This window comes from Fusarium sambucinum, chromosome III (assembly GCF_050947815.1).
Source record: "Fusarium sambucinum isolate potato_lamoka chromosome III, whole genome shotgun sequence".
In the NCBI taxonomy this organism is placed as follows: domain Eukaryota; kingdom Fungi; phylum Ascomycota; class Sordariomycetes; order Hypocreales; family Nectriaceae; genus Fusarium; species Fusarium sambucinum.
Genome location: NC_139292.1, coordinates 335,574 through 363,453, shown reverse-complemented (window position 1 = coordinate 363,453; position 27,880 = coordinate 335,574). Strand labels below are relative to the sequence as shown.

At 44.9% G+C, this 27,880-nt stretch overlaps 16 protein-coding genes across 16 annotated transcripts; 7 read left to right on the top strand and 9 right to left on the bottom strand.

Moving 5' to 3' along the window:
• Positions 1–71: 71 nt before the first annotated feature.
• FSST1_010295 (uncharacterized protein) lies at positions 72–570 on the top strand (the record flags this gene model as incomplete). The annotated part of the gene is made up of 2 exons (XM_083233311.1): positions 72–191; positions 259–570. The coding sequence occupies 2 exons, from the start codon at positions 72–74 to the stop codon at positions 568–570; spliced, it is 432 nt and encodes a 143-aa protein (XP_083079991.1).
• A 506-nt stretch (positions 571–1,076) lies between these two features.
• Positions 1,077–2,000, bottom strand: FSST1_010294 (uncharacterized protein; the record flags this gene model as incomplete). The annotated part of the gene is made up of 1 exon (XM_083233310.1): positions 1,077–2,000. One exon carries the CDS (start codon positions 1,998–2,000, stop codon positions 1,077–1,079), a length of 924 nt encoding a protein of 307 aa, XP_083079990.1.
• Positions 2,001–2,421: 421 nt separating this feature from the next.
• FSST1_010293 (uncharacterized protein) lies at positions 2,422–2,664 on the top strand (the record flags this gene model as incomplete). Its single annotated transcript, XM_083233309.1, has 1 exon — positions 2,422–2,664. The coding sequence occupies one exon, from the start codon at positions 2,422–2,424 to the stop codon at positions 2,662–2,664; it is 243 nt and encodes an 80-aa protein (XP_083079989.1).
• Positions 2,665–2,819: 155 nt separating this feature from the next.
• On the bottom strand, positions 2,820–3,836 carry FSST1_010292 (uncharacterized protein; the record flags this gene model as incomplete). The annotated part of the gene is made up of 5 exons (XM_083233308.1): positions 2,820–2,905; positions 2,958–3,190; positions 3,244–3,331; positions 3,384–3,438; positions 3,495–3,836. The coding sequence occupies 5 exons, from the start codon at positions 3,834–3,836 to the stop codon at positions 2,820–2,822; spliced, it is 804 nt and encodes a 267-aa protein (XP_083079988.1).
• Positions 3,837–4,382: 546 nt separating this feature from the next.
• On the top strand, positions 4,383–6,041 carry FSST1_010291 (uncharacterized protein; the record flags this gene model as incomplete). The annotated part of the gene is made up of 2 exons (XM_083233307.1): positions 4,383–4,420; positions 4,472–6,041. The coding sequence occupies 2 exons, from the start codon at positions 4,383–4,385 to the stop codon at positions 6,039–6,041; spliced, it is 1,608 nt and encodes a 535-aa protein (XP_083079987.1).
• An 810-nt stretch (positions 6,042–6,851) lies between these two features.
• Positions 6,852–8,423, top strand: FSST1_010290 (uncharacterized protein; the record flags this gene model as incomplete). Its single annotated transcript, XM_083233305.1, has 4 exons — positions 6,852–7,151; positions 7,198–7,396; positions 7,444–8,244; positions 8,296–8,423. 4 exons carry the CDS (start codon positions 6,852–6,854, stop codon positions 8,421–8,423), a joined length of 1,428 nt encoding a protein of 475 aa, XP_083079986.1.
• A 1,014-nt stretch (positions 8,424–9,437) lies between these two features.
• Positions 9,438–10,970, top strand: FSST1_010289 (tetratricopeptide repeat protein; the record flags this gene model as incomplete). The annotated part of the gene is made up of 1 exon (XM_083233304.1): positions 9,438–10,970. One exon carries the CDS (start codon positions 9,438–9,440, stop codon positions 10,968–10,970), a length of 1,533 nt encoding a protein of 510 aa, XP_083079985.1.
• A 268-nt stretch (positions 10,971–11,238) lies between these two features.
• Positions 11,239–12,715, bottom strand: FSST1_010288 (uncharacterized protein; the record flags this gene model as incomplete). The annotated part of the gene is made up of 8 exons (XM_083233303.1): positions 11,239–11,734; positions 11,789–11,854; positions 11,903–11,957; positions 12,006–12,025; positions 12,076–12,113; positions 12,162–12,367; positions 12,424–12,471; positions 12,520–12,715. The coding sequence occupies 8 exons, from the start codon at positions 12,713–12,715 to the stop codon at positions 11,239–11,241; spliced, it is 1,125 nt and encodes a 374-aa protein (XP_083079984.1).
• A 1,914-nt stretch (positions 12,716–14,629) lies between these two features.
• Positions 14,630–15,394, bottom strand: FSST1_010287 (uncharacterized protein; the record flags this gene model as incomplete). Its single annotated transcript, XM_083233302.1, has 1 exon — positions 14,630–15,394. The coding sequence occupies one exon, from the start codon at positions 15,392–15,394 to the stop codon at positions 14,630–14,632; it is 765 nt and encodes a 254-aa protein (XP_083079983.1).
• Positions 15,395–16,213: 819 nt separating this feature from the next.
• Positions 16,214–16,880, bottom strand: FSST1_010286 (uncharacterized protein; the record flags this gene model as incomplete). Its single annotated transcript, XM_083233301.1, has 2 exons — positions 16,214–16,758; positions 16,814–16,880. The coding sequence occupies 2 exons, from the start codon at positions 16,878–16,880 to the stop codon at positions 16,214–16,216; spliced, it is 612 nt and encodes a 203-aa protein (XP_083079982.1).
• A 1,520-nt stretch (positions 16,881–18,400) lies between these two features.
• On the bottom strand, positions 18,401–19,669 carry FSST1_010285 (heterokaryon incompatibility protein-domain-containing protein; the record flags this gene model as incomplete). Its single annotated transcript, XM_083233300.1, has 1 exon — positions 18,401–19,669. The coding sequence occupies one exon, from the start codon at positions 19,667–19,669 to the stop codon at positions 18,401–18,403; it is 1,269 nt and encodes a 422-aa protein (XP_083079981.1).
• A 1,620-nt stretch (positions 19,670–21,289) lies between these two features.
• Positions 21,290–22,049, top strand: FSST1_010284 (NAD(P)-dependent oxidoreductase; the record flags this gene model as incomplete). Its single annotated transcript, XM_083233299.1, has 2 exons — positions 21,290–21,442; positions 21,498–22,049. The coding sequence occupies 2 exons, from the start codon at positions 21,290–21,292 to the stop codon at positions 22,047–22,049; spliced, it is 705 nt and encodes a 234-aa protein (XP_083079980.1).
• A 434-nt stretch (positions 22,050–22,483) lies between these two features.
• On the bottom strand, positions 22,484–22,933 carry FSST1_010283 (uncharacterized protein; the record flags this gene model as incomplete). Its single annotated transcript, XM_083233298.1, has 2 exons — positions 22,484–22,593; positions 22,663–22,933. 2 exons carry the CDS (start codon positions 22,931–22,933, stop codon positions 22,484–22,486), a joined length of 381 nt encoding a protein of 126 aa, XP_083079979.1.
• Positions 22,934–24,271: 1,338 nt separating this feature from the next.
• On the top strand, positions 24,272–25,587 carry FSST1_010282 (uncharacterized protein; the record flags this gene model as incomplete). Its single annotated transcript, XM_083233297.1, has 3 exons — positions 24,272–24,326; positions 24,393–25,364; positions 25,424–25,587. 3 exons carry the CDS (start codon positions 24,272–24,274, stop codon positions 25,585–25,587), a joined length of 1,191 nt encoding a protein of 396 aa, XP_083079978.1.
• A 12-nt stretch (positions 25,588–25,599) lies between these two features.
• Positions 25,600–26,552, bottom strand: FSST1_010281 (uncharacterized protein; the record flags this gene model as incomplete). The annotated part of the gene is made up of 2 exons (XM_083233296.1): positions 25,600–25,664; positions 25,850–26,552. 2 exons carry the CDS (start codon positions 26,550–26,552, stop codon positions 25,600–25,602), a joined length of 768 nt encoding a protein of 255 aa, XP_083079977.1.
• A 404-nt stretch (positions 26,553–26,956) lies between these two features.
• On the bottom strand, positions 26,957–27,607 carry FSST1_010280 (uncharacterized protein; the record flags this gene model as incomplete). Its single annotated transcript, XM_083233294.1, has 1 exon — positions 26,957–27,607. The coding sequence occupies one exon, from the start codon at positions 27,605–27,607 to the stop codon at positions 26,957–26,959; it is 651 nt and encodes a 216-aa protein (XP_083079976.1).
• Between the last annotated feature and the right edge of the window lie 273 nt (positions 27,608–27,880).

Genomic DNA, 27,880 nt, shown 5'->3' with positions numbered 1-27,880 from the left:
CTAAACAGAATGTCTTGACATGATTAGATTGATCTTGTACTTCGTCGCTCAACATCCCAACTGATGCTGTCATGCAACCAGACTGCGAACCTAAAGGTGACGCCGATCTTTACGGTTTAGGCGTTCGGATAGCATCGTACATATCATGGTTCACCACTGTTGTTGCATATCACAAATGGCCAGACAAAACAGTAAGTTCTGTTACCCGAGACAGTCATGTAACCTCAGAGTCCTTGTTGGTACTTACACAGTGTTTAGATCGACTCGCTCATGGTCAACTGCATTCTGCAGTTCTCACTGCTAGTCGCCACTATATACAAGATTGCTGCCCATACTGCCCATACAGGCGAGGTGTTTCTCATGACCTTTTTCGGAGCAGGAGGAGGATTCGCCATCATGATCGAGACGCTGATAGAAAAGAAAACATCAGGATTTGGGTCGACTAAATTCGCTGAGTTTCTTCGCGCCCTCCTGCTACTTGCTTACGGTATACTCAGTGTATGGTTCTGGTACCGCGGCCGTGATGTACTGGTAGGTTTCTCAACTCCAATCGACATAGATGTCGGATGATACAAAATCTTTCTAACAAACGATAAACAGCTACTATCTTCATGTAATTGGCGTGTCTTTTTCTTTTCATCCACATCCATGTTTGGGTGGTTTCTTAGAATGAGCCAAGTGCTGTCTGCGGTTGTCTTGGCTGCTCATGCCTTTCGTCTTGCATTCATGATGCTCGGTGTTTGGGTTAATCGTCGCGCGATCAAACATTGGCTCCTGGTCGAAAGTACATCCCCTGCAGTTCCTGTTCCGCGATGGAGAAGCAACTGGTTGTTGATGATCGTTCAATTGATATGTCTCGGAATATTCGTTGTTATAATTGAGCTTTTTCTTAGGTGGAACTCAATTAGCGACGTAAACTCTGTAGGATCAGCAGGACAGATTATACCACTGGTAACGGCGCTCTCAGGCTTTGGAACGGTATGTCTCAGCAAAATTGGTAGGGGCGTGACGTGAGCCGGATATGTTTTGTCAATTTGTATTCAAGTCTTCCTCTGGCTATCTCACAATGTGTGACCTCAGACCGACTTATCGGAAGGCCAGTCAATTGACTCAGTTGAAGACATGGCTTCCCAAAACCCATCAATGATGTACTTGTCCAGTTTTCCAATATTCTTAAGCAAAGCGAGATCTTTCCTCATAGCCTCTTCCTTTCTAGTACCATTCAAAATACACAGCCTACCATCCCAGCATGACAGAAGAAGGGAGTACAGAGCCTCTGGCTGGCTGATCCCTCTCTCATGTGCCAGCCAACGTACCAGCGGCGACTCCAACAACGTCATATTACCTTTCAAAACGGCGTAAGCTTGGTAGACAATATCGCGCTTCCGACAGTACTCCAGCAATGAGATGTCGAATCCGTGAGCGGGGCGGAAGTCATTCTGCACAATCACAGGCTTGATGGTTGCGCGTTCGTAAAGCTGGCTAAATGTGGGCAAAGACACATTGCATATGCCAAGATAAGAAACTCGGCTGGGAACATGGGCCTCCATGGCCGCCCAATACACCATTGTCTCGTCGATGGTCTCGAGCGGGGAATGCAGCAAGAGGGCATCAAGTGGCTGCTGACCCGCATCTCCACGGCCCAGATAAGCAAGGGTTTGATTGAGGCTTTTCTCGACCTGCACCGAGGGCGAATCATTGTCTTCGAATGGTTTGGGAAAATCCTTGTATCCTCTCGCGTCAGTGAACTTGGATTGGAGGAAGATTCTCCGCTCCGGCGCATCCTCCTCAGGATGTAATGTCAACCAAGTACTGAGTGCTTTGCCTACCAGAGCCTCATTGTAATTCTGACTCTGGGGTGCTGTGTCAATAGCACGGAAGCCTGCATGAAGAGCCTCCAATACATTGTCCGCAGTCTTGTCCCACTTCCATGCTGTGCCGTAAACGAAGTGTGGGATAGGTGTCTTTCCTGGCAAAAGGATCGGCGCTAGAGGTACCATGGCTAGTGGCTTTAGTGTTTGAAGATAGGGAGGTAATTGACGTCCTCAACAGAGGTTCATGGGTTAAACCTATCCCTTTTGTAGTTCAATGAAGCAAAACACGTTACATGTGCACCCTTTCATATCCTCGGTGTGTGGATAAGCTGCAAGATGCGGGGATGGCAATGGTCTTCTGACACACCTTTGTGAGTTCCATGCAACAATACTTTCAGAGCCTCATAAGGCATTAGGATGAGTTTGTTCACGTGTGATTGTTGTTGACGTGTATACAGAATCCTGTACAAATATGATCTCTGCGTCCCTCAGGCTTTGTGTTCCTTAGGTCAACATCACACAACATCATTGAAAAAAGGTACGATACTGGCGGAGGAGCCATATAAAAATTCTTACTAACCGACTACAGTTCATTCACGATAAAAACATGTCTTCAAGCAACAGCAAGGAGCCTGTCGCCTCTCTGCCCCAGGACCTTCAAGGTGCTGGGCCGGATCTGACCGACGGTCGCGAACAGCCTTGGAAGAAATTCCTCGCCGCAGAGAACGAGTGCAACAACCGTCCATGGACTGGATGGCAGCCAACTGAAGACAAACCTTTTGAGAAGCCGTGGCTCAGGTGGAGTGTTGAGTTTGGAGTTGACAACTTTCGACACATGACTGGTTCTTAAGATGGAAGCAACTGTTGATGTCACTCGTTTCCAAACCTGGTTGTTGAAATTCACGATAGTATCAAATTGAATCGATTGCAGAGTAAATTGTACTTTATTTGTGTGAATGAATATTCTCCAATTGTTACTAAAATCCATGCCATAAAGATCTACTTTCAATACTCGACAATAAACCTAATCTCAATGCTTTCCCGAATCGTCTTGACCTGGGGGTCTGGAATGATAGCAGTATGTATACAACCTGGTCAGATCAGTTAGCAACAGCTCTATATATGTAGCCGGGGCCAACTCACAGCATGCTTTGTCCTCCTCACTATCCCACGACTTGAGAATGAGTAAGTCATCGATATCTTGCTCCTCCATGTAGTACCATCGATGAGAAGGGTTGTGCTTCACGTGGTAAACTTCCATAACCCGATGCGGAAAGACGGAGTCTACAGCGACAAGGTCATCTCGAAGGACGGTTTGGTAGTCACAAACTGCAAGAGGTGAACCTCGGACTGGTCCCTTGATGGGCACCCAGATGCTGTTGATATTAATTTACATTACATCATGCTGGTGTTTTGAAGTAGGCCTTACTTGATCAACTCCCATCGCTTGGGCATTTCTTTCTTTTTCTCGGCCATCAACTGCTGGACTCTCCATTTACAGTTGGGAATGGAATGATCTGTAGATATGTGAGAAAACATGTTCAACTAGATGATTGATAAGGTACATACCAACATGGGCATACAACGATGCCTGTAGAAACTGGGGATCGCCGACTTTCCTCGTCTACCTGACGTTAGTTTACAGTCATTGTAGGCGAGTGATGTTTGATCATAGCTTGCATTTGCGTCATATGGTGTCACCTCTGTAGCCCCCAGATAATTTCTCAAGAATTCGGATATCTCTCTCATGTAAGGATGGTCGGGGCTCTGAACGTCGTGTCCAGGCGTTTCTTTTGGTTTGTAAGGGACATAGGCAAATCCGTTTTTGTCCAGATCAAACTCTGACTCCCTGCCGCGGACGTTTGTTATTTCCATCATGTGCTCATCGACTACTGTGTTTGTGAAATTGGCGCCTTTTGCAAGAAAGGGAACGAGCGACACGTAAGGCTTTTCCTTGCTAAAAAGCTCATCGTCGGGCTTCATGTACGCAATGGCGGCTTGTACACTTTGTGGCTTCTCCATCTTGAGAGGTTTCAATTGATTTGGCTTATTATCCGGCAACACAACAGAACACTCTAACCAGCTTTTTATAGGGCGTTATCAGCTTTCATTCACAGAATCATATGCCATAAATTCTATAGTAAGGTTATTCTCCTCCACTTAGACTTGTTTCTTCCGTATTGGTTGCCGCATGAATGAGCAACGAGCGTTGGGCGGTTTGGTACCATCCTCGAGTCGAAGCCGTACAGGCAGGGTATCTTTCATGCAACCACACCCAACCTCGACATTTCCCCTCTTTTGATGCCATGCAGACATGGGTAAGAACAGGCTCTGGCTCTGGAAAACGAAACTCGCTGACTCTACCCGCGAAAGATGAGTCAACCCTTCCGTAAAAAGCACACCGTGAGGGGAAACAAAACTGAGCCAATCATTGATCCCGTTCCTGAAAACGCCCGGTGAGTCTCGTCATTACAAGATTATGTGATGTTCAAAAATACATCTTTTGGCACTGACCCTGTATTGTTATTTTGCACTTATCAAGTCAATATTTGCTACCTTTGATCAACAATGAGTCTGGACTTGTCAATCGAGGCCGTGAAATCGAGGTTATTCACTTCGTCACAATAATTATTCAGGGCCGCTGACACAGAAATTAGGATCTCCGCCCTGGCTCCAATCCTCGATACAATCCAGGACAATACTCGTACAGCCTCTATTAGCATTGGAGTTCTTCACCAAGGAGAGGTCATCTACACACGCAGTAGAGGTGTCAGAGACGTGGAATCAGGGCAATCCGCCAATTCAGACACCAACTACCTGTTATGCTCCGTTTCCAAGGCATTCACTGCTTCATGCTGCGGATTGCTAGTCCATGAAAGGAAGCTGAAATGGAATGAACCAATGCAGTCATACATCCCTTTCAAGAACAACATTGACCCTGTTATCGGTCAAAGAGCAACAGTTCAGGATGCCCTTTCCCACAATACGGGGCTTGCGCACTTGGACCTCACCTGGCTTGGCGTGGAATGCGAATACCTTCTGAAAAGGGAAGATTTGCTTGACGTTGTCAGCTATCTGCCTCCTGTTCACGACCTTCGCTGTGGTTTTCACTACAACAACTACATGTTTGCTGTGGCTGGTGCGGTTATCGAAAAGCAGTCTGGACGTCCATGGTATGAATACCTAAAGGAGAAGATCCTCGACCCGCTGGACTTGAGCCGCACAAAAACAAACCGCACGAAGTTACTGGATGATAACTATGCGGCACCTCATGTTGTTCTTGACGATTATTCGCTCCACAAGCAGAAACCTGTCGACATGGCTTCTGATGATTCTCTGATGGGGCCCGCTGGGGCTGTCTGGTCATGTGTTACAGACATGATGAAATGGGCCAAGGCTCTCCTGAAAGCCATGCACAGTGACATTGAAACGCCCCTCAAGCAAGTATCGACAATTGTCTCGCACAAAACCAACATTACCACATGTTCCATTGGGGAAAACACATATGGGCTCGGCTTTGCCCGTGCCACAATCCCCTCTACAGAATTGGGTATGATCTCTCTCAACGGCCCTCAGCGTGAGCATGTCATTGGTCGAACGTCACAGCCTCGGTTGGTTTTGTATCACAATGGAGGTCAATCTGGATACTTGACATCATTCTATCTATTCCCGGAAACAAATTCGGCCATCGTCGCTTTGGGAAACTCATACGGACTCGGTGATGGGCCTGATTGGAGTGCACAAGCTCTTGCACAGGCCATGTTTGATCTTCAACCACGCGTTGACTTTGCAGAAGCATCAAAGGCGAGAGCCAAGACAGAATACGAAAGATACGACCGTCTTGCTGCAGAATTCGAACACCATCGCGATGAAGAGCGCAAGAAACATGAGTCGTCGAATGAGGCTCCATTGGAAGACTACATTGGCAGGTATCACAACACAGGTTTGAAGATGACGTTGGATATCAGAAAGGACAAGGATGGAGTCCTGAGACTGACCTTCAATGACGTACCATCTCAACAGCATAAGCTCACACACTTTGCGGGGGATAAGCTAGGCTTTCTGCCAGCCTCACGCGAAGAGCTTATCTTGAGAGAATTTATTGATTGGTTTCAGTGGGATCAATTTGTTTTGGCTTTCAGCCGGAAGGAGAAGTCACAAGAGATTGTGGATGTTTCGTGGGCCATGCAGGGTGGTATCGAGCCGCTACATTTCGACAAGTTATGAGAGGATGGTCACGTAAATGGCAAGTTTGTGGCGTGTGCGGTACTTGATCATAGGTCTGATGGCCTGCATACAGAAGCATTGGAACATGATATGACACAGGCCATTCCTCCCATGCTGTGACAAGCTTAATGCACATAAGATACCACGTACTAGAAGTGACAATAACTGCATGGATGGAAGGATTGCAGCAAAGCTTTGTGATTTTGTAACCACCGGTGAAGCGGGGACGACAACAGGAAGCTTGGACACAGTGGACAGGGTCATCGGATATAAATCCCTGCCATATTCACGTAACATTACTGGACCATTGCCCGCATCGTGCCACGGCCCCGCCTTGTCCTGTTGCCTATTAAGCAGCGTGCAGCAGTACTTACGCCCGGTTACAGCGGCAAAAGACGCTGATGTACATGTACTCTCTCAGCTTGACCTTCTTCTAAATCAACGCTAATGCAGAATCAATAGGCCACCCATTTCTTGTCAGATGTAGGAACCAAGGACAGTAGGTCCACTTGAGCCTCATCCTCTTGTCTGTCAGGTAGGTTCTTATACCCCGCCAACTGTTACCCTGTAAGTCACCGATGTATGACATTCATAGACTACCAACCATTTGTATCCATATTCTATTGCAGTAAATTTGGATTGATCTGTTGCCTGTTGACAACTAATCTGTAAGCTGAAAAGTAACACATCACTGTCATCCATATCTACAGTCGAGTGCCCCAAGCATTATTTCACAAGCAATCTCTTTTTCAAGCGGAACCGGCATCGTATTTAACGATCTGGTTACCTCAAACGCGACAACATATCGCAATGAGTAACCAAGAACATCAAAAGCTATGGCTTCAAGCCGTGGCAAACTACAAGCAAAATCTCAGTAACGAGGATCGTGCTATTTTTGCCAAGCAAAAGCCTGAGGATATCGAGAAGATCGTCAATGCTTTAACACAACCTCCACCCGGGAAGGTAGGTAGACCGTCAACGGCCAAGGCTGCGCTGTCGCCCGAGGCAATCAGCAACATCAAAAATTTGATCCAGCTCCTCTCAACATTTACTTCATGGCTTCCGGAAGTATCTACTACAATTTGGATCAGCGTCTATCTCCTCAATGAGGTATTTATATACCAGCTTCAAGAGAACCATGACTGACTTGAACAAGCGCAAAAATGTCAACTCAGAGACGCTGAAAATCTTTGATCAAACTATGCAGTGTATCTCTTCTTCCGTACCACATTTTGGCACCTACCATGACGTCTTTGCCGAAATGAGAGATGTCGAAAGTGGCATCGTTGAGTTTTACTCTCGGGTCATTACGTTTCTTTTGGCTGCTTTAGAACAAACGAAGCAATCTTCTCGCTGTATGTTGCATTGCCACTTCGAATGTGAAGAAGCTAACATTATAAAGGGACGCACAAACTCGGCATAGAAGCAGCACCGATTGCGCTATCAAAAGCAGGTACCGCAATTCAGGATCAGAAACAAGTTGTAGAGAAGCAGATTGAGGCCGCAAACCTTCTTATTCACAAGAAGCGGCATTCTGAAATCAGGGAAATCCTACAAGACTTGAAAATCCAGAATCAACCACAATCGAGATCCCCCACCCCATGCCATGTAATTCCTTACTCGGCCAACCCTCTCTTCCACGGCCGCAAAGAGACTCTAGACAAGCTGAAAGCTCATCTGATTGTTTCACGACAAAAGCGCGCTTCATTTGCAATTTCCGGTCTCGGAGGAGTAGGCAAGACTCAGATTGCTCTCAAGTTCACTTATGACAACCTCGATCGCTACCCAATTGTCCTTTGGATGCAAGCTGATAATAAACAAAAGCTTGCTGAGTCGTATGCCGCTGCAGCCAAGCGTCTGCATATTGAGCCCGAGGACTCACAAAAAGACGCTGATGCTATTTCTACGGTTCTTAAAACTTGGCTGAGTGAGTCTGACGTTGAGTGGTTACTGGTATTTGACAATGCAGACGATCTCAAAGTATTGAAGCCATTCTGGCCACCGGGTAACCGAGGTGCTATCATCATCACGAGTCGAAACCCAGCCGCTACAAGGATCGCAGATTCTGGAATACTCATCTCTCCTCTGACATCTTCGGAAGGAGAAACGCTATTTGTCACTCTGTTGACGTCGCGTGGATCGAATATCCACAGTTCAGACACGCACAATAAGGAAAAGATCTCGGAGATAATTAAAGAACTAGGTAAAGCCCATTCTAGCTCGTGTGCCATTTATGATAGCTAATACATACCAGGATACCTGCCACTGGCTATCGTCCAAGTTTCCAGTTTTATTCTCGAATGCAACTGCACCTTGGAAGAGTTCCAAGAACTCTATCATTTATCTCATCAAGCTAATAAGGGGATATCCGACATTTATTAATTTCTATACTTTACTAGTAAATGCAAGTAAATATAAGTCTAAGCCTCTTAATAACTCTAATATTTAATAAAATATCTATATAGATTAAAAACTTATTATTTTAAAATAAGGTTTTTTTAATAATTAAATTTCCTATTAAGAATATATATATTAAAGTAATAACTAAACTCTATAATAAGGGTTATATAAAAGAAGCTTTTAAGCTATATATATAATAGCTATTTTTTCTTCCTATAATTATTAATCTATTAAAATTTATATAGTTAATTAATTATAATTCCCTTTAATTTATAATATTAATTATATTATAGATATAGTATATTTATCCCCTAGTTATCTAGCTAAATTATATATACTATTAAAGCTTAATAGAAGGAATAGACTTTTATTATAATAATAATTATAACCTTAAGCCTAAGGCTATTAAGGCTATTATAATACTATTATTAAGGGATTCTAGTCTTATAAAGAAGGCCTTTTTAATAGGCTAGGATTTTAACCTTTCTAACTATAATAATACTATTAGGCTAGCTGCCTTTAATTATTAAATTCTTTTACTTTTATTAAAGAAAAAAGAGGCTAAGAGATATTATTTTTATAAAGAGCTAGGTGCCTTAATAAGGCTATATAAGAAGCTAGAGTTAGGCAAGGAACTAGGGGCTAAGGAGGAAGATTTCCTTGCGGCTATAGATATAGGGTATATCTAATAGTAGCTAATCTGCCTAATAAAGTAGATTACTTATATTATTAATATCTTTAACCGAAGGGTTAAGGTTATTAATATAAGACTATAAAGGTGCTATATATAGAGGTAACTAGAAAATAGGGTAGAATTGAAGGTTAATCTAGGGTTTTATTAGGGTAATTTATAACGTTAAATTAAAGCAGGGCCAAATCTAGAGTCTGAATTTATGCAATTGATCTGGATTATGTGCGGACCCGTCATCTTAATCTACCCTACCAGAGAGTAATAAAGTGTCTTCAACTGTATCTTTAACTGGGGGGATATCCGACATGGAGACGTCATCTCCGAACCTTTTCTATGAGTATTCTCTCGCGACTGTGTGGCGAGTGTCCATCGTAATGCTTGGCAAAAATGCATTAAAGCTACTCCGTCTCATGTCATACTTCGACCCCGATGGTGTTCCTGAATCTCTGTTTTGGGATGCTGCCAAAAAGTCAAAATTGCCAGCCCTTTCATTTCTCCAGCCTGGATTTACCTATCACACTGCGGTGCAAGAACTCATCTCCCGAAGTTTAATCACCAAATCCGAGTATGGGGCTGTGGCAGGGCAACCCAGCACGAAAGCAAGAAGCCTAACAGTCCACCGATTAGTACAAGAGACAGTTTTCCACCAGCTGAGCGAGGAGGAACAAGCCGATCTGCTAGCCGATGCGTTAACTATGCTACTCGCGGTCTGGCCAGTCAACAAGGAGAATCCCTTCAGGATGAATGCGTTTTGGCCCTTGTGTTCCTTGTATCTCCCACATGTAATTGCTCTGGAGGCCAGATGCAGAGATGCTTCATATCTTAACCCTCCCAGTGGCTTCATTCAACTCTTCTTCCACGCCTCTTGGTACTTATTTGAGAGACGACTATCTGAGTTTGCCTTCCCTCTACTAGAGACAGCAAGATCAATCTGCGCTCAGAACGGAGACACAGACCCCTGGTTCCCCAAACTGATGACTGCCTACGGATGCACTTGTTTGGAGGCTGATAGACTGGAAGAGTCCGCCGATTGGTTCTCTAAGGTCGTAACAATTTACCGAGCCAACTACGAGAAGGAGCAAAAGGAGGCAGCAGAGACCGAAGGAACTCACACCTGGCTTTTAGCCATATCTCTTTCGGACTGGGGGTGCGCATGTACGGGCATGGGCCAGTATGATCGTGCTGAAGAGCTTTTCAAGGAGGGACTAGTGGTCATGAAAGGCGTGAAGGACAAGCATACATACAAAGACTGGAGTGTGCATATATCTCACAACCTATCACGTCTATACACTCAGATGGGACTCCCAGAAGAATCCATCAAGCTGCAGTTTGAGTACGGCGACGAACTCGCTGATGGTCTCATCGTTGAGAACTCGCAGCGAGGTGCACTGTTCCTGTACGGCATCGGAAACTCCTATCTTGCTCTTGCACTCAAGGATAGCCCAGGAAGTGCTCAAAACATAGACCGAGGTTTTGAGTTCCATAGACGGGCTCTCCGAATCCGACAGCAGGTCTGTGGTGAACAGTTTGTCACGGCTATCTCGCTGCATAAAATTGGCGTGCTTCTCTATCAGACTGGTGACTTTGATGGAGCTTCTGAGACTTTGGAACACGCTATCAACATCTTCAAACAGTCCTTCATGGCGACTAGAGAGAAGGCACGATCTGTGTTTTATATGTCTCTCGTCAAGGAAAAGATGGGTAAAGATGATGAGGCCAAAGAATTGCTTGATGAGGCCTGGAAGTATATGACGGAAGCTATAGGAACGAAGCGGGATGCGAAGAATGAGAAAGACACAGAATTATTTGACAATGTGGTTTTATATGTCTATTACTAGGTATATTGTATTGACTGAAGGCTTTCATCTTTTTTTAAATCATCATCGAGCCGCCTTGAATAACTTACATGCCTTTTTAACATAACCTTTCTCAGAGAGTTTCATGATAACTTCATTAGGCTTATACCCCTAGCCTGGCAAGATTGTAATTTTTAATTGACTGTGCTTACAAGTGGGAGGAGTTTGACAATAACATCTCTCCTCTATTTTATCTGTATAGGTATCTTATCACTAATATTACTGTGACATCAAATAAGGGAAAATACTATTATACATGTGATTCGGCGTGCACAGAAGCCTTGGATGCTCCGTTCTGATCACCGTACCACGATCCATTGTCAACGTTATTGTCGTGTGTGACATTGTATGTCTTGGAGACAACGATATCGGCGAGTTTTATATTCCTCGGTATGATAGAATCCTGGCTCCCTCGGTCGCTTGGCTTGCCTCCTTCGTTGATACTTGGTGTAAGCTCGTAAGGGCCCAAGTCTGTAGTTCCGTTGCCACGAGTACCTCGGGTTCGGCTTGTTGTTTGGTATGAAGAGCTGACGTTGGTGATAGACTGTCCAGTCCAAAACGCCTTGGAGAACAATGGTCGCAGGATAGGGATGTTGACTGTGAGGATTCCGACGATGGTTTCGCGTACACCCCATGAGTTGATTGTAAGAGCGGACGGATTGGCGGAAAGGGTGAGGACGACGCGAGTAATGGCTGCTGCGATGACGAATGCGCCCGAAGAGAGAAGAAGTCCGACAACGAGTTTCCTACATTTTGTCAGCATAGCTCAACTACAATAGGAGGTCAACTACAACACTTACTTGCGTAGAGGGACCTGAAGTTTCCAGAGTAGAGGCAAGGGAATACAGAGAATGAGACCGTCAGTCCTAGAAAGGTTAGCGGTCGAGACTTTTTCCCTTACGGCAATAACTCACAAGACGTTCAGTACAGTTGTGACCAAGAAGTTCTGCATCTTCAAGGTGCATTGTGCTGTAGTGTGTTAGTTCCTTTCCAAATACGAGACATGATAGAACGTACATCCAGGCGGTGGCAGAACCCTGTAATAGGTTAGAAAAGCGAGTATATATCGGAAGGAATCTAAACTTACTGCCAGTTCTTGTGATAAGGAAAGCATCCAAAGGTTATCTGGAATCCTGTCAGCAAACATTCCGACGTTATGGTTATAACACATACTGTAAGGAATACGGCGGCGTATGAGACAATGGAGATAATAGAGACTGTTTTGACAAAAACATTGTGCCATGTACCAATCGTCATACGAGAAAAGAAGCAAAGCATGGTGCCCTTAAGGGACCAAATCAGTGCCGTGTAGGCATACCAGGCTGCAAGTTGTAGTTTGCCACCTCTGATATACTGATCGAGCTCATCGTCGGTCAATGCTTAACAACCATTAGTTCCCATTCTTGGACTCCTTATTTTGATCGAATCGACGTACTGTGTGTCTGCGCTGCTGCTCCGCCTTCGATATTCGTCCCCAGGAAATCTAGAAAGCGTCAGCGCATGTTGTCGTGAGAGCTGCTGATATGCATACAAATTAAATGCACTGTAATTGCGTCCACTGTATAGAACAGCAAGACAAGAATGGAGAAGAAGTCATCGCCCTGTAGTCCACGGATTCCGACAGTCTTGAAGCGTACTGCAAATCGGGCAAAGATGATGGACGTGCCAATGGCATAGAGGGTCCAAGCCTCAATAAGGAAGGACAGCCTGTGTTCGGTGACAGGCATGTTTCGCAAAATAAGACAAAAGGAAAGAAATATGTGGATAGCAGGATATCTTTCTCCGTCCTGGAACCGGGGAACGAGACATCCTTTATGCAGTGCGAAACACCCCTAGACTCTTTTCCATGAGGATGCACTAATACAAGAGTGTTCCGTAGTGGTTTACTAACAATGTCGTCTCCACGGTAAGATTGGAGCATCCGCTGTAGTCTAGAGGCTAATCCTGGAGTAGATAGGTCTGAAACTAATGCTTCCAATCAAAGTGAAGTGATTCTGGACGGGATTGCCACGCTGGGTACTCTAGAGAGAATCGAAAACAAGCCACATGAAGATCCCATGCACCTTCGCGTCACCTATTTTCTGTCCTCCCGAGAATACTTTTCGAGTTATAAAATGCTGTAGTCACTTCATGAGGCTGGGATTTCGAATTGTCTTGATTAAATCACGACGAGAAAGTGCTTCATAACTATTATGTAAAACATTCCCTGCTAGTGATTTTCAACCAAATTGTGCAGCTAGCGTTTAGCCAGCCGAAGGAAATCGGATTCTACCCCCGTAGGTGGCCGAGTCATGCAGTCCCGGCGATCGGACACCGGGAATCTGGATCTTTACGGAGAAAATTGAGATCGATTTAAGTGATCAGTCATTTCCCATCTCAGAGATAAAATTAAATACCTTGGGTTCTTTTCTTCTTTCAAACTTTCAGAAATCATCACAGCACGACATCATTCAAGACAATTAAATGCGTGTCTCAGCCTTTCCGCTGTTTAGTACTGTGTGTAAGCTGTCATTGAAATTTACACTGTAGTGATTGCACACTGTAATCCCCCTTTTCAGTATCATTTGTAGCTAACGAACTGTAATAAATTGCACCAAACGTTTCATCGCAAGCTAGTAAATAGTCCAATCGGTAGATTCGGTCTAAGCTTAGTGGTGCGGGCCCGGACCAAGCCACATCGTCAAGCTACTGATCAAAAGCGCCTAGTTGCAAGAACGTTGCGGATAAAATTCTGGTTTAGAACGAACTGTCTGGATGTGGAGGATAAATGAGCCGCGCTAACCTCATCACGAGCCGAATATATTTTCCAGAAGTTGTAATGGGTACTGCAGTCATGCCATATAGACCGTATAGAGGTAGGTGGATTGCTTGAAGATTGTCTCTGGACCTCCTTTCTGCGCTAAGCTCTGCCCATTCATGTATGCGAGCTCTAGACACTTCTCTGTCCGATATTTGAACGCTAGACAAGCCTTGGTCTCGGTAGCCGTTGATCCCAATCAGCTTCCAGTTAGAGCGTAACGCCCAGTCGGTATTTTCGTTCCGGTAAAGTGCGTTAACTGTATGAATCGCGGAACCCGTTGTGGCGCCCTAGAAACCCGGCTGAAAGATTCTCGAGCTGTTCAAGTTATCCTGCCGTTCGTATAGCACGTCATGTGATACATGCAATAACGAAGGTCTGTTTCGGAAAGGTTAACCGAGGTCAGACAACTAAAGTGCTTTCCATTCTAGCCGCGTCCATACCTAATCTGGTTTGATCTAATCTTATTCCTTTTGTATTTCCTTTGATGGGACAAACACGTACGATTCCATCGAATTAACCTTATTGTTTTGCAGCTTTCCTCCATCACAATCAATATGGAGAATGAAACAGCTACAGCAAAAATACTAGTCGACCTGGAGTGTAATTTCTCCATCATCAGTAAAGTCGACGGCGCGCCAATAACGCACAGCTTACTTAATCAGGTCTGCAAAGCCAATTGAAGAACTAACATGAACACATAGGGAACTAATAAGGATAAGAGGATTCAATAGTGGTATTTAATTTGTATTTCAATACGGACTAGGGTAGGAAAGAAACAATCTTAGAGGATTCCATCGCACCTCGCATGAAAACTTCAATCACCACTACCTTGCTGTAGCATCTATCGGTCCTTCCTGCGAATCTTGGGCTGAAAATCCGTAACAGGGCTGGTGCCAATCATAAATCCATTGGCCAACTTGTAGAACTCAACAGTTTGAGTGCGATCGCTATCTTGAATCTTGGGGGGTATGTTGTAGCCCATGACTGATTTGGGGTTCTTGGCCAAGAACTGCTCAGCACCAAACCCCTCGGGTCTGTTGCCCATGTCATCACCGACAATGGCAAATTCATGTCGAAGACCGAGGATGTGACCGATTTCATGCTGGAAGATCTCTTTCAAGATAGATGTGTTACTCCCCTTGAAGGCATCCGAGAAAACAATCACATCCTGATCAACCTCGTGCGGGAAGAATGCCTGAGCTAGAGATCCCGCATCAAACTCCGTGTTGGCTTGATACACGAGGTAGAAGTTTGCCTTCTCTCGATCAGTTGTTTGAGAAAAGGTGAGGCCGATTTTGAGTTTGGCCCAGGAATCAGCAGCAGCTTGGAATTCTCTGGCTGCAACCTTTCCCTTGTCTTCATCTGGAAAAGTGTCCACTCTCAAAAAGTACTGGAGGTTTGTTCCATTGGATGGTGTGACGTCCCAGCGTGGTATGATGGGTCCGAAACCGAGGACGAGGGAATCGGGCTTATCAGGTGCATTGTCACCAGTAGTACCCGCGAGATTGGAGATAGGAGCGGGACCAAAGCTTGGATCCGTTTCCTCTTGGGTACGGCAGGAGTACTTGGGAAGTTCAGAACCTGTGGCAGAGGTGTTGGTATCCATGGTAGCGGCAGGATTGATTCCGACGGATGATAGAGCTGCAGCGGCGCGTTTGTTGATATCTCCGCACCAAGGACGAATTGGTTCAGCCAGTTTGAAGAATAGAAAACGATATTCTGATAGGTGGTATGATAATTTGATTGCAGTAGTAAACTTGTCTGTTGTATTTCTGACTTGTTTGGACAAACCTGTGGGGTTTTATATTAGGGATTTTGTTGCAAAACCTCCGCTTTGTACCGGAAGTTGCCTTCACCTTTTGAGTACTTTCGGTCAGCCGCAATAATCTGCTTACCACATTGGAGGTTCAGCTTGCCACGATCAACTTTGGCTTGTCTCAGGATGCACACTCAATCAAGATCGACGAGGGATATTCAACGAATTGCACCTTCTATCAACATAACCCTCCGCGCTTTAAAGGCATAGCACCCCATCAGCAAATAACAGTCAGACCGTTTTGCGTTAATGCGACGTCTTGGCTGAGACAGATCGTTCTCGATGCCTTTCCCCGCTCTGGCTGCCTATGCAGGCAGACTAAAACGTCGCGAGCTGAAAAAAGTCTTATTTCTATCCATAACTCAATCGAGATTGAATATCAATTGCTTCTTATAGCAGTGCGAAGACATGGCCTACTTTCATTGGTCGATATTTCTTCCACCCACAGAAGTCTCATTCATAACTGGTCATCTAAGTTTTATCTAGTGGTAATGTGAATGTATATGTATATTGGTAGTGATTCTATCTAGATGACAGAATACTTTTAAATTGGGATGATGCTTGGCGGTTCGTGGAAGTAAATGATGCAAGTAACGAAGAGACAAAGATTCACTTGACAATATGGTTTTCTATATTCATAACTAGGTAGAGTAAAGAAGCCAATATTGTAACATTTCCGTCCAAGCCCATAGATGATACTCTGATCTGACCCCTACCCTCCTCTCTAATATCACCCAAGGTCAATCGAGGATTGACATGTTGTTTCTGGAAGAGTGTGTCAGCATAGATATTGGAACATAATTTATCGAGGAACTTACAGCCACTGCACCAGAAGGAGCGGATGGGACCCCAGTTGTAGCGCTCCAGAGAAGCGCATGACCTGCCGTTGAGATTACCGCTGTCTTGGTATCTGCCCTGGCAGTTGGCTTGGTCATAGACAACACATCTTCCAGCTTCCTGCAGGATAGAACGAGCTGTCAAAGTGCCAGAACAACCGCCATTGTTGGAACCACCGTTCCAATACTGACGGCAGCTGCTGCCAGGCATGTTCCCGTCGATGGTCATACAGGCGTTGTTATTGGTAGCACCTGAGTAGATGCGGTATGAGCTGTCGCGATTGGCGTTACAGTTGTTGACATTGTTGTAGGCAGTGACTGTGTCCAGATTGTTAGTTCGTTATAAACACAACCTCTCATAGAGGAGTCTTACTTTGCCATGCCTGAGTGCCAGTGCACAGAGTGGCAAGGACAACGGCGGTGACTGATGGGAAATGCATGTTGAGTTCTTGAAAGAGAGAAGAACTGTGAACTGAAGTCTGAATGACGAGAAGAATATTTCACTGGGAAATGGCTTCTCATTTATAGCTATTGTTGAGGCCCTCAGAATCTCTATTCATCGTATATGGTCCTCATAAGAGAATCTTGGCCCCCACTTATAGTAACCTGGTCAAGTCTTTGCTTTGCCGTTCAAGTTGTGGATTTTACCCATAATTACTTAACCCGAATATCCATTGTAAATTAAGCGAGCTTGCTTTACATAGGTCAATATTCAAAACCTGCCTTATTGCTATTAGTCCAGAATCCTCCGGATATTATACTTGCCTTTATGATCTAAGCCCAGGAATCCTTCAGACAGAATAACTAGCTAGTCTTCAATTACACCTCTCAAGGGTTCCTGTTTAAGGATAAACCTCCGTAGGGCAAATGTGGAACGGCACTTTCTATTCTCCTAGATCTTATTCATCCAATAAGAGATACCTAACTGGCAACTGACGTTGCATCCTCACATAGTTAATTGTGTGTCTTGGCTGATGTTCCAGGTTGCCGTTGAAGTAGCCCTGGGTTCTAAGCTCCACGGTCTTCAAATACGAGCTTCCAGGATAATGTATCTAGAGGAAGCATTTCACTTCCTCTTGCCACAAGTAGATACAGCTGGGGCTTTTCAAAAATGGCGCAGATAGAATTTCACATCAGCGTTATGTTTTCCAGTATTAATTCGATGGTTCGTTTCCCTTTACTAAAGTTTGCGAAAGCTGCTATAAGTATCTATTCATGGCTGGCCATATTTGTTATCTTTGGTTTGCTTCATTAACAAAGGTTAAAATCTTTTAGAGAGAAGCTATTAATGAATGAACGAGTTACTAGACTGACTCTTCAGAGCCGCCACATCATATTGAACAAGGAAAGAGTGCAATGCAGGCTGCCCAGACTTGAATGGATTTCACCTTGCTTGACATGTATATGTTTGACTAGGCATGCACATTCATGGGTATGGGCCATTATTAATATTCTGGACAGCGATCCGAGGTATCACAGGTGGTCATAAATGTTGTGGACAAGTAGATACACAAGGACAGAGTGTGCATATGTCGCACAACCTATCACATCTGTCTATTCACCCACATGGGGATCCCGGTGGATTTCACCAAGCTGCAATTAAAGTAGAGAAATGGAATCGTAGACGGTCTCGCAGCTGATGAAACGTAATCTAGTGCGCTATACCTAAACGGCATCGAAAGCTCTAACATGCTCTTATTCTCAAGCGTAGCCTAGGAACAAAGCAGAGAGACAATGCTCGGAATAAGATTAGTTTGAAAACACTAGAAAGTACGTGAGGCAAACTATGAGTAAAGGATGGCTGTGAAAAGGTTTAACAATGTGTTTTCATATGGGTATTGCTGGGTACTCAAGGATTGATCTATCGCTGAGAAGTATGATATATGATATACATACTTGCAAGTTGGGATTATCCAATCAGATTGAAGCGGTTCCGAGAACCCTGGTCAACCAAGGATGCTCAATATACTTGGGGTTGCCAAACCGTCCCCACAGCCGAATAATCAGTTGCTGGTGCGTCTTTAACCAGATCGTATCCACGACTGGCAGTTCTGATCCACATTGGAGGGTCCTTCCGAACAGGCCGTAAATGTAACCTGACCGCCCTCATGTCTCCTGCCTCATTTGGCTCCCAGCAGTTGAGTGTATACTTTAGTGTCGTTCGCTGTCGTACAGCCAGCCATATCTGGAACGGGATTGCTCCGACAATGGTAAACCCGGTCAGAAATGCGGCTACAAAGTGATTCCGCTTGCCGATTGGCCCACTTATACCCTGTGGCGTTCGGGTAAATCCTCCTCGTTGTCTCATCACGGACTTTTTGTGTTGTGTCGTCATGTTTCCACAGTGCTCATACCATTTTGCCGAGGGGGCTAGAAGACCCCATTCTTCGGGACCGAGGTCTACTGTGTTGTCCGGTATTATCTCAAGACCAGATCCTGGTCCTTCAAGAGGCATCCTCCATGCGAATAATGATTCGTCATTCTTGGCTATCAGAGCATCTTGAACTCTGATGAAAGCGGCTTTGCCTTCTCCGTATTGGATAGATAATTGGAGATTGAAAATTCCAAACAGGCAATATGCCAAATCCTCTTCTTTTGTTGTCTCACGACGTGATGCCCAGCTCATCTTGGCTGCGATGCAGGCCGTGCGGAAGTCCTTCTCACCGTTGAGATACTGCGCCGCAATGCCAGTAATATCCTCAATTGACTGGGCCAAATCGATTTTAGATCCTAAATAGGTCCAGTCTGTGTCATAGAAAAGTAAATTCGACGGTGCGAGGAGTTCTTGCAATGTCCATCCACGGGAGAACCACTTCGATGTCTCGCCAGTCTCATAGCTTTGGAAGATAGGCGAGCCAACTGTCTTGCGGACGTCGGATAAATATGTCAAGCACACAACTGCCTCTCTGTACCATTTAAACATGGAGTTTATAGACTCGGATAACTCGCTATTGTCTGATTTGTTGATGCAGCAGTTGTCGATCCACATCCACTGCAAACCCTGTTGGCGAGCAGTGATACAAGCGCCTAGTATTTTGTCGAGTTGCGGCAAGGCATGGCGATTTCTGGTTTGCCTTAGTTCATGGGAAAATTGACTTATTTGAGCAAATAGAATTTCGCTTGAGCCCCATCGGTGGGATAAGATGCCGTAGCCTTGTTGTTTAAAGTCGATTTGTGTGCTGGTATGGAGGTCAAAGGTGGTAGTGTTCATACAGCGCATCAACGCCATGATAGATATTTTAAATGACGGCAGTGACGATTAAAATCTAATCAATTCGAATTTGATATTCTTAAGAAAGCACAATTGAATTGTAGGAAGCTGATATATGAAAGTATATGTAACTGTAGCACTCTGTAGAAATTCCTGCATTCCCGTGTCCAACGGACTTGTTTAGCGAGTGCCGTAGGCATGGCTGTGCATAGACCAATCAGAGAACCTGTTTCCAATACTTCATGGTGGCTGTGCCATGATCGACCCCTGCAGACAGTAACTAGCGAATTATTTTTGGCCCTAAAGCTGTCTCTATACCCAGGATACTGGTCTGAGGGATCCAGTTAGATTCAACGCTGCTTGAGAAGATCTTACAAAAACTCCCTGAAACCGCCAAGATAAATTTAAGCAATCCCCGTGGTAGATCGTGGTCAACTGGTTGTGATGGTGAGAAAACGACAAATTCCGCAATTACGACAAGATTCATAATCGTCGATAGACATGCTATCAATTGAAGGAGAAGAGTCGCCCGATGATTGTGAAATTCGGCATGAGATTTCTGGTAAAGTCAGGAGTTATTCAAGGTATAAGCGAAAAAGATAAAACAAAAAGTGTGGCTAATCTGACTTGTCAAGTGGCTTCGGGAACTAGTTTTAACAGTAAATCGTGGATCTTGTTTATCAAGCAGCATTAATATGTGTCTGAATATTAGTGCGTGTTTGAATGCAAGCCTATATAATCCAAGACTACAAACAAAAGGCTTAAACGTCTACTGCCAATCGTCGACCAACCTGACTTGCGAGCAGAGGTCCGTGGGTACTTGAAGAACCACATGTTTGAAGAGTTCTTTCGTAGACTTGGTGGATATCCACTCCTAAAGCCAAGGCGTCAGTAGCAAGATGTAGCTCCGTCTGTAACTAGTATCAATTATGAGATGGCATTTGTCTAATTTCAATTTCCTACAGCCGATAAAGGAAAAACCTTGGTTATATGTAAAACACTGTTGTTGAGCATTTATTTACTAAATTGTTCGCCTCTGTCATTTTACTGTTATGGTAAAAATGGTGGGGCTATAGGGTATTCGTATTACTGACACATAGAACTCAGTTTTAATTGTGACCATACGTACTTAGCGATGGTAATAACTGTAAAGCGCAATAACTGACTCGTAAGTGGTATGATTTCGGGTCGTATATAATACCGTCGCTGAAATTATTACAATGACTGGAGAGATTGAGGTATGGACAGGGATGACTGACACTTAGATCTCGGCAGCATTTTAATACCGATTGGCCATAGCGCAACCTTAGCTAACCCCAAAACAGATTGGGCACAACGGTAGTGTTAATCTTTAGCCAATTCAAGAAATCTAGGGCACCACAAGTCCGCAAGTCCGCTCATGAACCAGATAGGTTATGAAGATTTGGTAATGAGGTCTTTGTCATGATGAAAAAGTAGCCTTGTGAATAATCAACCTTGAAACATTGCAAGATTCGGCTCGCGATGTATTTAACTGTGTAAGTGTTGGACCTGATTGTTCAGCTTCAACGAGTATTAATACGCCAATCCTCCCATACATCGACAAAATATTGCAACAAAAACTTCATCATTTAACAGTAGATTAACAATAACCACAAGATGGCTGGTGACAAGATCCTCGTTTTCGGCGCCACTGGGCCTGCAGGCATTCTCCTTCTTCGAGAGTTGCTTCATCGCAAACTTTCAGTCCTAGCTTACTGCCGAACCCCTTCGAAAATTCCCGAGGATATCTCTAATGATCCTTTACTTGAAGTGAGTCACCCAGAAAACATCTGAACTTTACCCAATCGCTTACCAACGGTGAAAGGTTGTGAAAGGAGACATGACCCAGCGAGACGCCATCTCCAGAGCCATCTCCAAGTCCCGGGCCATCATCTCACTCCTGGGGCCCAGCACTGCTAAGCCAAGTTCGACAACTGAATTTGCCGACTATTATAGTCTCATCGTGTCACTCATGAAAGAACACCAAGTTTCTCGAATCCTGGCCCTCGGCACGACATCCATCTACCAACCCGACGATCAAAGTTCTATCACCCGCGCTCTCACTTGCAATCTCATCAAGGTCATGGTCAACACTGCATACCACAATATCCTAGCTATTCAACAGTATTTTGAGAAACTAAATGATACATCTATGGACTGGACTATTTTTCGGCTGGGTTGGCTCGGTGGTACGAGCGACAAGTCTGCGTGGTTGGCTGATCGTGAAAAAGGCAAAGCATTTGCAGGACCTGTTGCAGCCCCCGGTTACACTTCGGGAATCAACAGGAGTCTATTGGCACGATGGCTTGCTGATGTAGCTACTACTGAACCGGCAATATGGGTTCGCCAAACGCCTGCAGTGAGCAAGGCTGGCTAGGAACAGTCCGAGGAATATGGGCTACGTGGGGAGTGAGAGTGAAGATATGGAGGAACGTATTGCTCATGATGGATAGGAGATCAATAGTAATGGACAGAAGTTGGGGTAGGGACTGTTGTAATTGGAAGAGATTGACATTGGTATTACATTACTGAGTTCTGGATTCGGCCATCTTGAAATTGAAGTAGCAATTCTCTATTATAGTGAAACGACTTGTTAAATATGATAGAATAATGCAATTATGCTTAGGTGTGATTGGGTGATTCTATATGGTTCATCTAAACGAAATAGTGACTAATGGAACTCAACCAATTTGAACCGAAGCGCAGAAGCTATATTCCATTCCAAAACTTATGGTGTACTAGAATATCATGCGACACTACCTGTTCAACTAGTTACAGCGGGGTAATAAAAGCAATCGGAAACAATTGAGCTTAACACCGAAACTTGAGAGACTCCCACTCGTCTCCAATGTTGAAGCAATCATGGAGGTTAAGGCCTTTCTCAGAGTAGCCCTGACAGTTCTTCTCTCGATATCGAATCACTGAGAAGGAAAATGGTGGTCAGCAGAGGCCCAGCCATGTCGAGTCTAGAGGAGGCAGCTGCGACTTACTATGGCACTTTGTGCTCTTTCGTTCTTGCATACTGACGGCGTGGTCTTTGCCAGCTAGAGCATTGATACAATGACCGCTGTTGAAACCCTTCCTAGATCTTGAAGTGTGGCATGTAGTGGTGGTCCAGAACTTGACCGTAACGTCGTTAGCCCGGGTTTGGAGGTGGGATTCGAGGCCATCGGGGATTGTATCGATGGGACTGCCGAGAACCGGGGCCACCAGAACAGCGCAGACTGCGATCGCAGTGGTAGTGAAGATGTTGGAAAGCATGATGAAAGTATTGAACAGAAGCCTGATATGGGAATTGTCGTAAAGGAAAGATGAAGGATGTCAACGGGGTTAAAAAGACTAGAAGACAAGCAGACTCAGCCAGCTTTTTATAGATCAGAGAAGTGGTACGAAGGTGTAACTAGCGTAATGTTTCTTGTTGTTCCACTTGTGATATGCAGCGCCAACTAATGTTTCTGCGCCGCTGTATCACAAATGAATATCTTGCAGCATACCGACATGACTTATTATTCAGCTTCCTGCATTGATATGGCCCCCAATCAAAAGGTCCCGAGGCTGAAAAATAATCTATAAGCACATGAAGCTAGCATAGAATAGGACTTTTACTCCATCTGGCATGAATGGCCCCCAACTGAAGCATCGTCCAGGTTGTAGAGTGGATGTCAAGATCTGCATTCCAGCCGCAGGCTTTCCAGAGGTCTCGGTTCAAATGTCTTAAGGGGACTGATTTAATTGGTTGCGACAAGGATTGAGCTGGCTCGGAACCTTTCAAGACAACACGCGGTGAACTCCACTGTCATACATAAATGGGGAGAATGATACGAGGTAGCTGTTCAGCTTGAGGGGCACAAAAGAAAGTTTGAGGAAATTGTGACATGACTTATAGCCGAGCGCAGCATACTGCCGAAAAGGTTGAGAAGTAACGTCGCAGAGGTAGCTGCATTTGGTCCAGTTAACAATTAATGGCCAATATCATGACACTTGAGACTATTATTTATTCATAGTATTAGTTAGTGAAGATTGTCCCTCAGGTCACGCACGAAGCATTTCCACTATCAGACACAGTACGTGTTGCAGACTTAGAATCGAGATCATGCTATGTCAAACAATCTCAACCATCTGTCGGCCGATGATTGATGAGCTTGTCCTCGGTTAGTTCTTTACCTATGCGATGGAAACTGACATGCGATCTTGTTGAGTTGATCGCATTCACTGCTCACGTGACGAATTGGCTTGCATTCCATTTAACACAATAGTTTGGGCTAGTCCCGACCTGTCTGGTCGGATCCTTTCCGTGATTCTCGGCTATTATCCGACATTCGTCGACTCTAGAATGATACCGTGACGATGATAGAACGGGCCTGTTTATTGCCCACACAACCCCGCGTTTTGCCTTGGTCTTCCCGAGGTTATGATCTGGGGTAGTCAATTGAGCAAGGTTCCCGGCAGTTAGTGTCTTCTACCGCCCCCTCCCGCTTGCGTTTCAAACCACCCATTAAAAAAACATACCGAGTTTGCTCTCATCTTCCGAATCATATTAACACTCCATCATATCCACTTCTATACCTATCATCGTCTACTGAACAATATATTTTAGTCATGTCGAAACAAGTATCCATATCCAATACCCTCAGTGATAAGGAAGTTAATAATAGTCAGTCTACCACCTAACAAACTCAACCTCCTTACTAGAAATTGTCTAACGTGAGACATCACACAGTTTCTTCTGACAAGCCGGACTTGAGCGATATTATCAATCTTCACGACTTTGAACGTGTAGCCAGCCAAACACTGCCAGAAAAGTCTTGGGCCTACATCAGCAGCGGATCTAATGACAACATTACGCGCGACGCCAACCTTGCCATACTCAAGAAGATATGGCTCCGTCCAGCCGTTATGCGCAACGTCCAGCATGTCAACACCAAAACAACTCTCTTTGGCTGCCAATTAGATCTGCCCATTTTCATTGCACCCACTGGCGCAGTAAGAACAGCTGGCCCTGATGGTGAGCTCGCGTTGGCAAGAGCAGCGTCTAACAGTGGGATCATCCAATGCATTGCAACCCCTGCATCATATCCACATCAAGAGATCCTCAACGCCACTGCTGACCATGCCTTCTTCCAAGTCTACGTCAACAAGGCTCGTGCAGAAACGGAGAGGGTGCTCCGACTGGGAATTGCTACAGGCAAAGTCAAGGCCATATTTATCACAGCAGATCTGCCAGTTGTATCCAAGCGCGAGGCTGATGAGCGTGTCAAATCGAATGCTAATGGAGCGGACGCCAAGGGTGCGGGACTTGCTCGACAAACAGGTGCTTTCATCGACCCCTCGTTGAATTGGGACGACATTGCCTGGATCCGGAGCATGACTGACCTGCCCATCGTGGTCAAGGGTATCCAGCGCTGGGAAGATGCAAAGCTGGCTATGCAGCATGGGTGCCAGGGCATCATATTAAGTAATCATGGTGGACGAGCTGCCGACAACGCGCTCCCTGCGATAATTACCTTACTGGAACTTCATGTCCATTGCCCAGAGGTCTTTGGACATCTGGAGATTCTGGTGGATGGCGGCTTCCGCAGAGGATCAGACATTGTCAAGGCTATTTGTCTGGGTGCTTCTGCGGTTGGACTTGGTAGACCGTTTATGTATGCCGTCAACTACGGACAGCCGGGCGTAGAGCACGCGGTTAACAGTAAGTGACTATTGCCCACCCACCAACAACTTACTAGTACTGACAGTATTACGAAATAGTTTTACGGGACGAGATAGAGACCACAATGCGTCTATGTGGCATTAAGAATCTGATGGAGGACTCGGATCCAAGCTGCCTCAACACAACTGAGGTGGATCATCTGGTCTACAAGCCGAATCATTTGTATATGAATAAGAGGTCAAAGAGAGAGTCTCACCTTTAAATATCTAAGCTATTACGCCTCAACCAATATTAGGCTGAAAGTAGTAAAGCTGGTATCTAGAGGGACTTCTGGTGCAACTAGGTGTATAGATGTAAATATTTCCTCGGACGATGAGATTAAAACCAAGGTCCTGGATGTGCCCTCAACAACACATTCTAGCTTCTGTCTAAACTGAACAGGCGGAGTGCATGAAATAAAGAGATAGTTGTTGTGGTAACGCTGGTGGCAGTTCGAGCCGCGAGGATGTTTGACCTTGACGTACTAACTGAAGCATGCTTGTCGCCAAGCATGAGGCGGTTCGTAGACATCTCAATGTGAAAGTCGCCTGTTACGTAGAAACTATTCGACTCCGCAGTAAGGTAGATATTGGAGAAAGAAGAGCCCTTTACGTAGCGGACCATTTGTCCATTAACGCTTTGCCGGGCGGAGTTGGCAGCTTGAAGAGCAAATGTAGGTATGACTGAGAGGACGTCACTTGTGGTGGTTGCTTCAGTAGTCATTGTCAAGGCTTCGGTGGTTATTGTAGAGATTTCAGTGGTCATTATCGCTTCGCTGATAGTAGTAGAAGATTCACCAGTGCTTGATGCGGTTTCGATGGAGCTCGTAGTTTCAGTAGTCGATGCAGCAATACTTGTGGTTGATGTCCAAGTCTTTGAAGCATCGGTCGTAGATGACAAAGGATCATCAGTTGACATCGACAAGGAAATATCGGTCGAGGTAATGACGTATTCAGACGCAGTTGATAGAAAAGCATCGTCAGTAACACTTGATAGTGTTGTATCCAGCGTTCGCGACAAGGTAGTATCAACAACGATCGACGAGGTGACTCCGGAAGTGCTTGTGCTGGACTTTTCAGTGGTAGAGGTGGACAGCGTGAGAGTCCTTGAAGGCTTGCAAGGTCCAGCCGCTGCACCGCTCAAGAGCGAAGTAACGGCGATTAAGCTATGGACAATATGAGAGGGCATGGTGGCTTCACAGAAATGAAATTTACGTATATTAAAGTTGAAAATTTAACAAAGAGCCCCTAAGACATATCAAGGCGTGGCTACGTTAAATGAGATCCTCTTTAGAATCAATAGTTTTCAGCTTGCTATGACGATAAGATTGATAGTGTGGCTAAGAAAGGAAAAGGTATCAAGGTAATAAAGCTAGCTCGTGGTTAGGGTACTTTAGTGCTGTTATTAATATTTCACGCCATGAGCGCAAAAAGTGAGGTTCTGCCCGGGCTCGAACCGGGGACCTTCTCGGTGTTAACGAGATGTCATAACCAACTAGACCACAGTACCGTAGTTTTACTAATTATTGAAGTCATCGGCTTCTAATTCAAAACTAAATTCTGTCTGAAATAAGCAAGACCCTGAAAGAATTGCTAAACAAATGCCATCTTTGCAGTTGACCTTCTGTTCTTGCCTGTAGCTACAACAATGACCATCGCCGACTTAAAATCCGGCACACTGATCTCTTCTGGCCTAGCTCTAGTCGGTTCATCCAACTTCGACTTGACCTCCCATCTCCCATCGACAATCTTAACACTCTTCATCTCTTCACCATCTACATAGACTTTCAGCTCAGAGACTTCCTGCTCACCAATCATGCCTGATACGGTGATGACTTTCTGTCCATCGATGATAGATGCTGATGTTTCGATTCTCAATTGAGGTGCTGAAAGACCCATTTGCGACGCACTTCCCCGTCGTGAGATAGTGTCTGTCTCCAGCTCTGGTGTTCGTGACTGTGATTGGCGCAACTGACTATGCTTCTCAAAAGCATACGCGTACCGAAATAAATTGTTATCATTGTATGCCTTGGAAGCAAAGGTGAGATTCACAGGCATTCCAATGTCGGTCATAACACCCATAGGTACACTGACAGTTGGGATGCCGAATTGTCGTATAGCACAGTTGCCATTTGAGTACAAGACTCCATTGAGCCAAGCATGTTTGGCGGATTCTTCGTTGATGTCAGCGTCGGTCTTGCCTACATCAGTCTTGCAAGGCCAAACAACTGCGTCAAGACCCATGTCGTCAAGCCACTCTTCTCAATCGGACCTTGGCGTCGCCCCAAGGGTATGCCATGAGTTGACATATATCAATCTCGTTCCCTCATTAGTGGCCGAATAAAATTAACCCTTGTCAAAACGTCCTTGGCTGTATCATCATAGATTGCAACCATCCCGATTATAAGGGAATGCCCGTCAACTGATAGCAGCCTTTGAACTTATAACCTGGGCACAGTTACCGAACTTGTTTCATCAAATGTCGTTTCTCAAGCACTAATTATTACTACAATAAGC